Consider the following 15,304-nt stretch of genomic DNA (forward strand, 5'->3'; position numbering starts at 1 on the left):
GTATTTTCCTCTTTCAGGTTTTCCCTTTAATTTAGATGCACGTAAATATTAATTCAGTATTTAGGACAGTCGAGTGACGCATGTTCCAGCCTCTTCTGTTTTTACAGTCTCCCTTACTGGCCATGAGAAATTCAGGGAGAATACATAATGCATAATAATCTCTAGTGCTTCTGCTAACAACAACTCCTCTCGCACTGATGAGTGTTAAAGACGGAATATTTGTAGAGCTGAAGCGATTCGTCAATTAAACAATTAGCTGGTCGTCAATTATTCAAGTTTTTGCAGAAAGAAAAAAAAAATGATTGCAACTAAACAAGATTTGCTGCTTTAATTTATTGTTATAAATGCAATCTTTTTTTATTTTTTTTGCACAAAACAAGCAACTTAATATTTTATAGAAGTCATGAATAATCCAAATAATAAAATCGACAGATTTTTTTCCTCATGGAAATCATAGGTTGCCCTCGACACTTGTTATGAGAGGTAAACAATGTCAGAAATTGCATTTAATAGTCCATAAATGAGCCTCATTAACGTTGCGTATTCCACACAGCCTCACCTTAACGGATGGCAGCTCGTTATGCCTCATCTGTTGACTTTATTATTACATAAATGAATTGTTCTCTATCGAGTAAGTCAGAACAATACTCATTACAAAAAGCCTGTGCGACCTTTCAATTGATATGAAGCAAAACATGCATTGTTCTCATTCCATGTCAGGAATGCCTCTATAACAATCATAAGCAATAACTAGTATCTATTCGAAGACCTGTACATCCTGCTGGACAGGTAAACTGTATTTGCTAGATTTACATTATTAAGTGAATACACATACTTAGAGGAGTGTAAACCTCCACATCTACGGTTTCTCCCTTGGGTCATTTCCTTGTCTTGCTGCTATTGGCTACAATGCTAATCTCTGACTGGGGCAGCACAGATGGCACATCGTGAACGCCAACATGAGCCCCAACACACACACAGTGTCTTCATCTCTTTTTTTTAAGACAAACACACACGCACCTCACTCAGCATGACAGAGCACACAACCACATGGTGAGACGTGGCGCGCTTCAGTATCTTTCTCTCACACACACACACACACACACACACACACACACACAGGCCAACGAATGCAATTCAAGCATATTATTCATATGGGTGCAGTGTGTGTGTGTGTGTGTCATTATGCCTCATTTATTTGCATGTGAGAATGCCATTATACACTCGCCGTGCCATCTGATCCAAACAGTAACGCACAGCAAAATTCGGTACCACTTTTCGAAGATGAACGTTTAGGTCAGTCTCTGTGATTGGCGGCCATCGCCTCCCGTCCCGATTGTTGCCCGGCAACAAAACGCCCTCAGATTTAAATTGCAGCCGCGGCTGCGTTCCTCACCTTCCGTGCTGAGGCCGGGGCTGGAGGTGAAGCTGGCCACGTCGACGATCTTTACGGCGAACTGCTGGCCCGTGTCCCTGTTGATGCAGCGCCTCACCACGCTGAAGGGACCCCTGCAACACAGACAAGCCGGGTTAGCGACGGGCACGAACAAAAACACAACACACCTCTGTGCATACAGGATTTCTTGGATTCGAACCACATTAATAAATTCAGTTAGCACTTTGCAGAAACACATACATACAAAACGCACACACACCAGCTGAATGCAACGGGCCGACGCAGCGCCATTTCTGAAAATATATTCTGGATTTACAGCGGGTGGTTAGCTAGGCATGGTGGTCGTGCCAATGGGAATTATAGAGCAGTGGTGTGCAGCGCAGCTGTAAAAGCTAAAATAAAAGCTTTATTATTATAGAGACCTGAGCAAGGGAGACCTACCCAACTGGGGTTATTTCTGGGTGAATGGGGTGGCAGATATTGTGAGGTTGCGTCTCTTGTTCTTGACGCAATGGGGCTGACAGGACAGGAAAACATGCGTTCTAGTTTCCACATGTGTCCAAACGGATTCTCCAGATTTGGAATTAAAAAAGAGATACCACCGCTCATGTTTGGTGTTGCAGATTTGAGATTTCTATGAGGATTCTGTGTGTGTGTGTGTAGCTCTGTAGCACAGGAACACTTAGATGGACGTTTCTTTTAATGAGACATTTCCCAGAGAAGAACACTTATTTGGTGTAATCACAGAAAACTAAACGTTTTACCGCATTATGCGATACTTTCTGAAAACACAACAAACAACACATCGTGGTAGATTACCTCTTTATTGATGTTTAAGTTGGATCCCTGCTCTTATTAAATACTTTGCTTGCCCATTAAAGTGTTACTATGATGAATGACTTATAAGACTTTTCTTTAGCACAAACTATGGCAAAGTGCCAGAAAGGCCTTTTCAATTTCTGTGGATAGGAGCTTGATAAAACTACTGATATCTGTTGGGTAAGGTCAACCAGCAGAGGGCAACACCAATAGTATCAATTATTAGTTATGGTGTGCTCTTAATGTGCATTTCATTTATAATTATTTTTGGGTGGGCCATTTAAAAATAGATGTACGACATCCAAACGTTTGCACAAACCTGGACCTTCTACAGACCTTCCATGAGTATTTGCACACAATCCAAGCCACACTGAGTGTTTCTCCTCACATAAACACACAAGTCCAGTCCATGCAAAAACTATAAGACCCTGTAGTTAATTAGCCTCACGGGTGCATATGATAATTGTTTTGCATAATGCCCAAGCACCAGTAACGGGCACTGAAAGCAGAGACATTTGCACATGTTGTGTCTCCTAGCACACAGAATCAGAATCACACACACACACACACACACACACACACACACACATCTCTACATCTCTCATAGGCGGAACCAAATGCTACTGGAGACACATAAACAGATCAAACACACACAAAAAAGAGACACTTTTTGCTAAAGCAAAGTGGCGGCCATTAAAAGTTGGCGTCACTAAATTAGCAAATGAACTTCTGCGACAACGTCCGTGTCAAACAAAACAGTAAAAGCTATTTGGTTTCAGTGTGTTGGGAGTGTGGGGGCTGCAGCCGATTTGCTCTCGCGTTTGTCTTTCACATCTGCTGTAATGATTAACCCATCCAAACAAACGCAGACAGCATGTGCACAGCCTGGGCCAAGACGGCCGTAAAACACAACATTCTACCCTCCGGAGTTCACACGAATCCCGCAAATTATCTGACAGCCCCACTGACCTCCCCTTCCCCCCGGGTAGATGTGCCGTAGCAGCTGGGTTTCCCATCAAAAGAGGGCATTAGATGTGTGGGAAGCTTCTTGGGTGCATGTTGAAGCTTCTGACGAATAGTCTGTCTCGGATCCTATTAAAAAGTGCTGTGCAGGGTCAAGAAACTCACAAATAAAATCCACGACTGTCCACTATGTCATAAGAAAGTCTTTGCTATTCATTTGCAGATATAAATCATTTATTACATTATGTGTATATACTAAGATGGAGCGTCTCAGATCTGTGTTTGACTGGTGGAGTTAAGTCAGAGTCTGCAACCACAGGGATACAACGATGCAGTGACGGTTAGGCCGTTTTGGCACTGATCTAATGTGTGTCAATAAAACTCATTACCGCCATTAAGCAATGAGGTGGGGTTGGGTGAACCTGCCAGATTTTATGCATCAACCCCATTTGTAATCTTGGCTGTCATTTCAAGGGAGCTACATGGAGAATCAATTCCCCCGAACGGGGTCGTTTTCTCCAACAGTTGTGCGTCGCGTTGTGGGGGGTGGGGGGCGCTGTTTAATTAAATAAATTAGAATGCAATTCATCTCATCATCTGCAATACAATTTTTCTTTAAAAGACCATTTGCCATGTACAGTAGGTATTAGAAAAAGGTATTATAAGCAAGCAAGCGTAAGAGGGCGAGCGTGAGGAAGCAGAGGCCGCCTGCCGTACTGACATCACCACAGCTGTGCCGAGTGGGCTCATACAAAACGCCCACACATGGCTCACATCCGACAGCGCCAGTCATCAAACATTAGCCCAAAGTGGCAATCTTTACAGAGTGCTCCGAGGCTCATTTCAAGTCTCGGCTCTATGTAAATCAAAGACTGGATATTAGGTGCATTTTTTAACATGCAATGCTGGCCAAAAGCCAAATTTCCTCTCAGGTCTTTGTGCGTTTTCTCGCTCTCTCTCAAACAGGGACAGGACACATCTGTAGCTGCAGACTCCACATCACCAGTCCTTCTCTCCTGAGAGCAACCATCTTTGCTTAAAGCAGCACTTTGCTCTTTAGCTGAGGCCAGCAGCTAGCATAATTCACTTGGTTCTGTTCTGAAATATATATTTTTGTTGGGAGAGTTTCTCAGGTCGGCAAACTATTGGTGCCGTTCCCCGTCTTCATCCAAAGCCAAGTGAAGTGCATCTTATCTGCTCCGCCACGTTGCACATCACATACGTACGGTGACGAGCCCACAGCGGTCATTTCCTCCACACTGTCAGTCATTTTTAACATTGACTGAAAATCTATTGCAGTCAGCAAAAATAACATGCATTATAGCTATCATCAACAGCAATGGGAACAGAAATGGGATTCCACCAATTCATGGCCACTGAAGTAAATAATAAAAAATTGGCACTTTCAAAATAGCAGAGTTAGTGGTGATGACCATGGACAAACAATCGCCTGTTCCTAAATTCGAACTGAGGCACGTGCTTTTAAAAAAAGGGGGGAAACAACTTGGAAAGGGATTCTCAGATAAGTGCCGTTTGCCCTGCTGCCCAAAATGAGCCCAAGTGCCAAGCTGTTAATTTCAAGTTAAACAAAGTTCAGTGGTGTTCGACGGTACCACTGAATGTCTGAGCAGCAACAATAATCCAGAGTGCTTACTTATGCAAATTAGAGACCCCTTTGAATATTAGTAGTGGGAATTAGTATTCCGGTTGCAAATTGAAATTTAGAGCAGAGATGCCCTGAGGAGGTTCTAAAGCTTTGGCAGAAAACCCTTTCCTTTACATAAATAAACCAGAAAAGGGATCCAGGTTTTGTTTGAACCACCATTTAGACTCTCTGGCCTTGTAGTCTGAGAGAAAGATTCAATTTTACACCATCCATTCACAACTATTGATCTGCCGTGTATGGCTCACAGGCCCGTAGGCTGCACATGGAAAGGAAAGTGCAAGAGAGTGTTTTAGTAAACAATTAAAGAATGCCATACTACATCGGCGAGGCAGTCCACACAGCTGGCACAGGCATCACAAACATATCAAAGTCAACCTGAAAATAATCTACATTTCATATTTTTACGACACAAACTGTACAGAGGGAGATGTCACAAACTGACATCTCCCTCTGTACAACAGATGGGATGATGACACATTCAATAATGTGATACTTGTATTGATCCCGGCAGGGATTCGGTGTCAATAGATGCTTGCCGAGCCGGAAGCTTGAACCCTGAGTTTCCTCGCGTAGTCACGAGAAAACCCGATACATTGTGCTTGTTAAACTAGCTTGAAGCGACTAAAACATCCGATAAGTGATACCTAGGATGTTACTTTACGTAAAAAAGGTGAGAGATAAACTGCAGCAGCTGCTACTCGTGGCTTAACAACTTGGCTTTCTTGCAGCAAAGCATTGTGTGGAAGATTAGATTTGCACGCTAAAGGTTGCATCTTTGCTGGGGGAAACTTTCATTACACCACCAAAAAGCTATCAAACAACGAACGAAGATTTCAAATGGAAAAGTGTCGTCCAAGCAATTTCATTATCCAAATCAGACGAAGCCAGAAGGCTGATAACTTCATTGGTTTAGAGTGAGTCGCACATCCCAATATCCTCGGCTCTAATGAGCACCCCAGGGCTGAAATAAAGAGCACTGTGACTCCAATAGTGCTTCTCAACAACCCAAGTCCTATTCAGGGGGAATCATTATAGACAGAAATGGATTAAATTGCTTCAGCGCTTTGCCAACGCACCAACTATAGCTGAAATCCTCAAAACAGGCCTGTGGTTGGTGCATTATGTTCCCATCACGTCATTATCACATATTTACTCTGTGAACTACGAAACGCTGAACATATAATGAGCGCGGCCCACGCCCGTCCTATTGCTCGTGTCATCTTTCACCGGAGTTAATCCAGTTAGAAGTTGAATTGACACCTGACCCGTTTGATCTCCCTCTGTTGAAATAAGTCCAGTATGACCACAGGGGAGCTGAATGAACATTTACATGCATGAGCTGTAAAATCAGCCGGTCCCTGTGAGTCTCTATAGCCATGCTACACAGACATATGCAGCTCTGGCTGTTGCCATGCAACTATGAGCCCTGATGAATCAGGGGTCCGACTTGCTAAAAGTTAAATTTTTTGGGGGGGACTTTTTGTTCTTTGGCTCTCAGTTCTGAAACCTTGCTCGGCTCTCAGCGCTGCCTGCGATGCAAAAAAAACGTCTTTTCTGTCGAAAATAATGAGAAGAGGATAGCAGCACTGGGAGGAAAGGATCCCACTGGACAAGGAGCCCACGTTGGTACTCTGATACTCGATTGAGCGTTCACACGGCACAATCTACACTCTTTATAGTTCTAGACTAGCAGCAAATCAAGAAGACGCCATCAGGGGATTAAGATCAAAACAGAAAATGTCAACATTGCTTGACGCAAAAAAAAAAAGCTCAGACAGAAATTACTAACCGTCGTTCGGTAGAAACCACCCTAAACATGGCTCCCTTTGCAATCAGAGTTCAGAAGGAGACAATTACTGAGCAGCGATGGCGTCCCCAATGCTCTCAATCCCACCCGGCCGCTCCTCTCCGCCACAAGCCGATCAGGGACAATTAGAGACAACTTCTTTGAGCAACAATAGGAGGAGGGACGGACGGGATAATAGGGCTTATGTACAACTTTGAAAGGAGCCGAGGTCAAAGGTTAGCAAGAGACACGTGAGAATACAACAGCACCGAGAACATCCAATAATGTGGGGACAAATCCCCATGACAACTCTTACATTATAGGTCAGGAGGTGAAGGACTAACTAGTTGCTACAAACTTAAGGGGATTACCGTATTTTACCCACCGTCGGTCTAAATTTCTGCTTTTCAAATAAGTGTTGCCTGTGATCAGATTCCGCTGATGAAATGTTAATCTCAATGCCAAATATTTTATATATATATATTTTTTTTAATCACCTTCAAAAATATCTAATGTTGGCTCGATATTTCTGAGCCAATAGTCTAGGATTCAGTCAAAACATTTTCATTGACGGTGGATGAACAGAAAAAGAAAAGAAAAAAGACTGAATTATGAAGGCCTGGAGGACGTCTTCATCGACACTATATTCTCAATCCATCGTCCTGCTGTCAATCCATATTATTCTTGTTATTCCATTCTAAGCCTAAATGGCCTGGCTGCTGCTACAAAATGTACACGCAGAAATGGTCTCTAACCAGAAAGGCAACATGGAACCGGCTCTTTAATGGAGGTTTCATGTGGCTACAAAGCATTTCCATTTCAAATGTTAATTAATTAACATCCCTCAGGTTTCAGCCGTGTTGTCCACTACCGACAGCAGTGCTACCAGTACAACATGTGGTTAAAAACAAAGTGGGAGATGGCAGAGTGCTGCAGTCAATTCCTGCTGGCATTATTTATATCCTTAGCCTCAGGGCCATCCCATTCCCAACTCCACTTGTCTCCATTGATCTGCCTCAGCCTCCCATCTCAGGGCTGAGGAAAAATGACCCCCCCCCCCTTCTCTTTTTCCTGCAACACATCCCAAGACACCAGGACTCAACACACTTGAACCATCAACTGCAGTTTCACAAAAGAACTGGCAGGATAAGAGGGATGTTCTGGTGTTTTCGGTGACATAATTGTGGCATGTGTCTTCTATGCTGAAGCTGTTCGCTCATGTGCAACTCTTTTACTGACCCGTCTGGACTATGGGACCCATACACCAACTGCTCAAACGCTCAATAAGTATTAGCAAACACTGCATTTCTTAGTGTTTGTTTACATCTGCAGGGAACACCAAACTCACGAGGTTACTACATTTTTACTATGAAACGCAGCCTGGTCGTATCAACCAGGATATACAGCTTTGCCAATGCTTGCAGAAAATACATTATATAGAAGCTGGCCTCTATAGCACACCTTTAGAGAACGCTGCTCATCCGATAGCTGAGGTTGGATAAAGCAAACTGTCAAAAGAATATAAATATTGTATGATCCAGGACTCTGGTCCAGCCAAGTAAACATATTTTCATCCATCATTCTCTGCGGCCTGTGGATTCAGCTTTTCCTGTAGTTACCGCCTTAGTTGATTTGTATTGACAAAATTAAACCGTGCAAACTTGAAGATGGTTTGCACCATTTCCCCACCGACTCTCCCCAGTGGCTCCACGTACCGGGTAATGAGGTACTGGCACTCCACGGCAGTGGTCCTGGAACAACCATCAATTCGTAACCAAGACCACATGAAGTCCCATGATATAGAACAGGGCCTGAGGACCCGGAGAGAGTGTGCCTTTTTCCCTAGACATAACTTACTGGGGGTGGGAGAGTGGGGGACTTACTGGTATCCCAGGACTGTGATGGGCCCCATCAGCCTTCCAGCAGGAGTTGAGGAGCCAACCCTGACCAGACATTATGTAACATGTACTGTACTGTGTCCAATTTGGAATATTTACGATGCCTTGAACCTTCGCCTCTCGTGGTTTAAACCGGCTTCGGTTGGTCTCCTGGTTTCTATGAAAACATCACTACCTCACTGGCATAAAAAAAAAAAGTTCTGCCTCCTCTGACTGACACATTTTAGGAGTGTGCATATGCAGGTTTGGCTGCCGCCACACAGGAGGATAGGGAGGAGGAAAACCCTGCAGACATTTTAGATGTGCAGCCAGATGATTATTCCACATGTCCCATGTCTCAGACCCTGTCCTGCCATGTCAGCTAGGAAGGAGGGCAATGTCTTCACCAAAAGTAAATAAACAGCATCATTGTAGACACACAGAGAGAACTTGGGGAGTTTTTCCAACTGTAGGGTATGCCTAAAATAAGGTGGAAGAACACCAAGGCCTGTGCCACTCCACCTGCAGGCAAAGAAGTTAATGCACGAGACACATTCCTACAAAACAGTCACTTTCCTGCACGGGGGTCGTGATGGCAGGCCCAGTCTGCAACTCCTAATATAAATGAGGTAATTGTGAGCTTGCTATTGAACCAAAAGTCACAAGAAGAAAAAAAACCTGCAGGCCAGCCAGCAGTGTATACAACAGAGAACATTGGATAAAATCGGAGACAGGTGAACAATGGCAGTGATTAGTGGCGGTACTTACTTGCCAATCACCTCGCAAAGCTCGTAGACATCCTCGAACAGCACGTCGTCGTCCGCCATGGTCATTCAGGTAGACGAGGATGCTCTCCTCGAGATATATCCCACCCACACGGAAATTTTGGATTTTCCCCCCTCGTTAGGGTTCCTATCGTGCCAGATAGCACCGACTCCTTGTTATTTAAACCCCTTCACCACTACAACCACACAGCAAAAATGTCAGTGACGAGGAAAAAAAATCCCGTGGCCGCTAAAAGAGTCAAAGTTAGCCGGTTTAGCCACATTAGCTGGCGTCCGAGGCTGTCGCTCCGCGGCCCCACCTTCTCTCTCTCCCCTCCCGGTTTAGCCAGCGAGCTAGCTAGATAGGAACCACGGAGCGGACCCCGGGGTGTGGAGATTTCCTCGCTCGTTCGCAGCAAAGCACCCCTCGTCGCATGCCGCGGGCTTGTATCTCACCGCCGGACACAGGGCTCCCCCCACCGCCCCGCAGTAGCATCCGCAGGAGGCTGTCTCCGCGCGCCGACCGAGGTGCTCCCTTTCGCCGCAAGCTAACGGAGCGCGCTCGATAACCCGGTTGGCTCGCGAGCTATAGCCGTCGATGGAATAACCGGTCGGCTCGCGCCCGTTAGTGCGCCCGTGCACACCCTCGTATCGCAGACGGCTTATCCCCCACCGCCAACGTAACGGGTCCCGGCTGCAATTTACGCTTCAGCTTCCCGAGCCCAAGCGGAAGACCCTCCCGTGCATGTCGACGACTACTCTGCGCGGACGCACACACACAAACACCGTCCGCGCGTGTGAATATTAAGATGATATCGTATTCCAACGCGGCCGACCCCGTCGCTCCGGGTCCCCTTACGCTGGCTCGGATGCTGGCTGGCTTTGACTGGCTGCTGCTCCTCCCGACTTCCAGAAGCGCCAGGCTCCTCCCTCTGTCGTCCGAGAAACTGGTCCGGACAGAGCCGAAATGGTCCGGGTGGAGCGGGGCCCAGACCAGACTCGTGCTGTAGCGTCGCTGGAGCCAAGATGGCGTACAGTGGGGGTTCCGATTTAGGTGCAGTTTCCTAATCCCCATCCAACGGTTGCATCCAGTGCATCCCGCGCAAGCGTCGAGCGTCCAGGCCCCATCACCTTACGTCAGCCTTTCCCCGTCTGATGCAGTTGGTCCCCGTGTTGTCTCCTCTGACTGTACAACGTATTTCCCACACATTGACTGTCAGCTGCACGGTAAAAACCGATGCATTTCTCCACATGGGCGGGGGGGAGATTGCATATTCCCAAGGGGCCATGTCTGCAAAACGAGGGTCAGTTTTACACTCAATATTTCCTCATTTGAAAACAGCAATGAGATATAGTGACACAGCTGATTCAGGTATCATGATCTTCAGACTCTACCCACTAAATGATGTGATGGCCAGACAATGATAAGCCTCTACTCTTGGGAAATGTGAAAACCTTTTTGGCAAAAACCCCCCCCGGAGAACCGCGTAAAAGGCGATTAGTGCGTAATCGTGCGAGGATTAAGTCGATTTACTGAGTTTCACGTAATCTTTCTTGCAGGTGCGGGCGCAGGTGCAGGGACGCAGGTGGAATTACATCAGGTGTGGGAAGACCGGCCCTGAGATGTGTCGGTAATGCCCCCTGGAGGTGATGAAAGGAAGCGCACACCTCCCACTGCTCCATTTTGGACATCCTCTCATGAACTGCCGTGCGTTCTTCAGCATGACATGAGAAGAAAACTACTGAAAGAAATCAATGGGCGAACTACCACTTCCTAATAAACAAATGGTGTAACTTGATCCATTTTACCCTCTCTGTCATAAATATTATTACTAGAATATGTTCATGTGTGTTGAATAATCTGCATGCAAAGCTCCACATAATTCAGATGTTCACCTAATTACAAACAATACTTATTAAATAGTATTCCGTTTTCATGTAAGACCGTGGCCATTTCCACTACCAACACAAAAGATAATTTGTAATTAGGAGTGGTTGAAGTTTAAATGTTACGATTAAATAGTAATGTCATGTAGATGTGGTAACCATTTAAATATATATATGAAGATATATGTCGGTATATGTATATACCTGGCAAACGTTCAAACCATGGAAATAGAATCTAATCTATTAAAAATCAAGACGATAGCAAACTGCCAATTTAATAAACTAAAATCAAACACTGAGAAAAAGTCAGCCAAGCCTTTCCCCAGGGCCTTCAGAAGCAGAAAGGTGAATTTATCCATGCAGACTGGAATAAACAAACACATCTGGTGCCACTAGAGCGCGCTGTGCTCTTGTGGCACACCGTTTCCGCTCACACGTCATCTGCAAGCCTCACCCTCATTGGTCGAAGCTACCGACAACCCGATTGGCTGTCGATGTGGTCATCTTACTGTATGCATGGCAGTGTGTGTGCTATTGAGCAGCCCTTCATTCAATACACAGATGCTTGCAAAAAACAAAATATATTTAAAAAAACAAACAAATACTAGCACATAAACACAGGCTCTGACGAAATTTAGAGTAAGGGCAAATGTAAGATTATAATAAATGTGGAGGAAAGTGAATGCCCAAACTGGGAGCAAGAAAAGACAAATGGGGAAGCACCATACATGGGGAGGGGGAGAAAGGGCACAGTTTCCATGGTAACAGGGAGGGGAATAGTTGTGGTGGTTGCATGTGAAACTGGCAGCCAGTGAAACATGCGCACGCACACACACACACCAATACAAACACACATGTATTTGTGTCACTTAAGAAGATGTTGCATTGACTTACATTCATTCCAAGGAGACCTTTTGATTTCTTGTGTTGCTGTGGAACATTTCAAGCTGTGCACTACTGTATAATATCAGGATGTTACTGTACATTTAATTCACTCTTTCCCTGCTCTCTGATGTTATTTGAAGGAGGTGACAACTACCAACATCACAAGAAGACACAGATCAAACGGAGGGGCAGTTCATTGCAGATGAATGAGATATGTTCTTCTCAATTTGTGCACATTTACAGCCACAAAAAAAGGAAGAAAAAGAAGGTGTGGATTGGCACTTACTCGGGAACGTGTGTAATGCTTAGACTCATCTGAAACACTGATGGGTTTTTGTATTACAACCATTTAAAATCCTCTCGTTAACCATATGTATTTCGATTCTTAACTTTACTAGATCACTGTTACACTTTAATGTACTGACTGTGTACAAGGTTGATCAGTTTCACACCCAAAAAGGTAAGATGCAAGGTTAATGAGGTATGAAATGCAGCAGAGCAAATAGGATTTGATTTCTTGAATAATGTCGAGTTGTGTGGTGTTTCTCCGTTACAATAATAATAATAATGTCATAATTTTTGCATAATTTCAGTTAGCCCTTTCCGTGATTACTTTCACTCGCGCCTTTTCTATTTTATTTATTTATATATTACTTAATCAATTTAAAAGTAAAATTACATGTATTGTAAAAAAATATGTTTGTAAAAAAAAAAAAAAAAACTCCCACTTCCTGTTTGGTTTGACGTGATTGGCTGATTCTAACCGCGCAGGCTCCTGGGTAAGCGCGATGTTTAAACTGGTTTCCGGTTGCTTCGGCCGAGTACGCGAGACATGGAGCGACATAACAACAGGTAGAACTCTTTATCTTATCGCGTACTTAAAACACTATTTTAAAATGGGTTTTCCGTCGCAAAAACAACAATAACAGCATACTTTTGTCAACAGCGTGTTCGCTTAACAGCATTTCTAGCATCGATGCTAACCGTTCTCGCCCGTCTGAGGAGAGCATCAAGCCAAATATCAATCCGAAACCGAGTTAATTTTGCCTTTGTTTTCACGAAAAGTACCAATCTGTTTCGATGATTTAAAAACGCCGTTTTATGAATCGTTTGCTTCCACTCTTCAATTCGGCAAACATCCCTGTGCCCAGAGGAGCGCTGCATTTAAACTGCATGTGACATTGTGTGATAGGTTCTCCTCTTACTTTCAAAATGCGAGTATTGTTTTCTATTCAAGTCTACTGACACACGTATTGTATTTTCATGTTTCATGTTAAATGGCACCTAATGTTATTTCCTGATCACGTAAGAAGTGCACGTGTAGTTTACTTTGCTCTGTTGTTGCCAGCAGAACATGAGAAAGCAGTAGCAAAGCTTTGTTGTGTGTATTCTGGCTGCTGCCTTTGCTTTAAGATGAAGGTCAGTGCTGCTGCATAGATTAACTGGAGCCATTTTATTCATATATGTATGAATAAAGTGACCCACGCAGTATTACTGCACCCCAAATCTATATTGTGCTTGTCAAATAGTCACTCCATGTGGTTATAAAAATCATGTAAGCTATTAAAACACCATGGTCACTACAGCTTTGCCCACAGGCGAGGTCATTTCACCACAGTCTCGCCTATAAAGCTGATGTGTGTGTGTGTGTGTGTGTGTGTGTGTGTGTGTGTGTGTGTGTGTGTGTGTGTGTGTGTGTGTGTGTGTGGCTTCCAGTGCGGCGAGGACCCCCCTCAACAATGTTGCCGTCCAGAGGAGGAGCAAGAGCTACCGGCTGTCGTACCGCAGCTGCTTGGGCGTCGCGGCGTCGCGCCTCGGCCTGACCCCGGCGTTGACGGCGGCGAGGAGGCTCAACACCAGCAGGAAGGCCTTAAAGTCGCACCGAGTCGCTGTGAGTCAGGGGTTGCTTCCCTTCACGTTTACATTCCATTTAAAGCGTGTACTCATTGTCTCCTGTCCTCTCCCGTCTTTGTCAAAGGAGGTGGTGAACCCGGATCAGCTGGCCTTGCTGGTGAAAACCGAGTGGCAGCTGTCGTACGTCACACCGCTCCATCAGTTCCGACACACCCAGCTGAAGAGCTACTCCAGGCGGCTCGCGGCGTTCATTGCCGCGGGGAAGCAGCAGGGTTTGGCGGTGCAGGTGGAGGGCCCGCAGACGACCTTCAGAGTCTCCTTCTCCTTGGTGCAGGGGATGACTGAGTCGGACGATGATGCTGAGACGGTCCTCATACAGGTGGGCGCGGGAGTCCGTAGCGGCAGAGCGAAATACGCTTTTCAGGCTGATGGTCGCCCTTTTCTCACTGTTCCCATGCCCAATACAGATCCACTCGAGGCCGGCGTTTGCCGGGCAGGACGACCCGCCGAGGCCGGTGTGGAGCGGCTGGCTGACCTGCGTCAACGGCAACCCCGAGTACCTGCGCTCGCTCCCGAAGGACTTCACCTGTCTGCCGCTCTTCGGCAGCAGCGGGACCGAAGGCCTCACCGCTCTGGTGAAGTCCTGGTTCCGGCAGTCCTTCGACTGCTGCTTCGGCACCCTGGAGGTCAGCCAGACGAGCCTGCAATGGCTGATGGCGTTGTGGACCAACTGCCACACGGAGGCCAGCATCCAGCACCTCAAGATGATTTGGTCGCTTCCCGCTGTGCCGCCGCTGCAGGTCACCTACACGGTTAACCCCGAGGACGCCTGGGAGCTGTGGTGCAGCGTGAGAAAGGAGAAGGAGAATAGAGAAGAGGAGGAGGATGATAACTGTATCGACATTGAGGAGGTGACGAATTTCATGCAGGGGCTGAAGAGCCACTTCTACCGACACTTCAGGCTGGATCTGTCGGCGGGCAGCCTGCACCAGGTCTCAACCGCTCTGGGTTCAGCCAAGCACAGCGGCAGGATGAAGGTACCGTCTGACGACTTCCCATCAGTGGTTCAACATGTACACACAGACTTAAGTGCTAATATTGTTTTTTTTTTTTTTTCTTCTTTTTCTCAGATCTCCAACAGCAGATACATGATCACCACCCTGACGCTACTGACGGAGTGCGCCCTCCTCAAAATGCCCATCTGAGTGACCGGACTCAGACTTTTCATGCCATCAGGAAATACGATATTCCGAAAGCAGCCTTCCTTTAACAAAACTATTACTTCCTGCAAATTGCTTATTTTTTAAATTGTAAACAAAGCCATCTTCTTTTTTGTAAACTCTTTTCAAAACATGAAATGGAAGGTCATAATATTTTCTTCTGAAGAAAGAGTAATATTCTGGCCTT

At 45.5% G+C, this 15,304-nt stretch overlaps 2 protein-coding genes across 6 annotated transcripts in view; one reads left to right on the forward strand and one right to left on the reverse strand.

Moving 5' to 3' along the window:
- Window positions 1–9,340, reverse strand: part of LOC306752739 (peripheral plasma membrane protein CASK-like) — a gene marked incomplete at its 5' end in the record, with an annotated part of 32,189 nt that extends 22,849 nt beyond the window's left edge. For all 5 annotated transcript variants that reach the window (XM_079236537.1, XM_079236534.1, XM_079236538.1 and 2 more), the window contains 2 exons: window positions 1,397–1,509; window positions 9,276–9,340. In XM_079236537.1, coding sequence (XP_079092663.1) covers window positions 1,397–1,509; window positions 9,276–9,340 — 178 coding nt within the window. The remainder of the gene's footprint in view (window positions 1–1,396; window positions 1,510–9,275) is intronic.
- Window positions 9,341–10,080: 740 nt separating this feature from the next.
- Window positions 10,081–15,252, forward strand: cenpl (centromere protein L; the record flags this gene model as incomplete). Its single annotated transcript, XM_079236847.1, has 6 exons — window positions 10,081–10,272; window positions 10,832–10,902; window positions 13,760–13,934; window positions 14,022–14,276; window positions 14,365–14,934; window positions 15,028–15,252. 6 exons carry the CDS (start codon window positions 10,081–10,083, stop codon window positions 15,100–15,102), a joined length of 1,338 nt encoding a protein of 445 aa, XP_079092973.1. The 3' UTR covers window positions 15,103–15,252.
- Window positions 15,253–15,304: the final 52 nt, after the last annotated feature.

The sequence above is a fragment of the Taurulus bubalis genome (assembly GCF_910589615.1).
Source record: "Taurulus bubalis genome assembly, chromosome: 21".
NCBI classification, from domain to species: Eukaryota; Metazoa; Chordata; class Actinopteri; order Perciformes; family Cottidae; genus Taurulus; species Taurulus bubalis.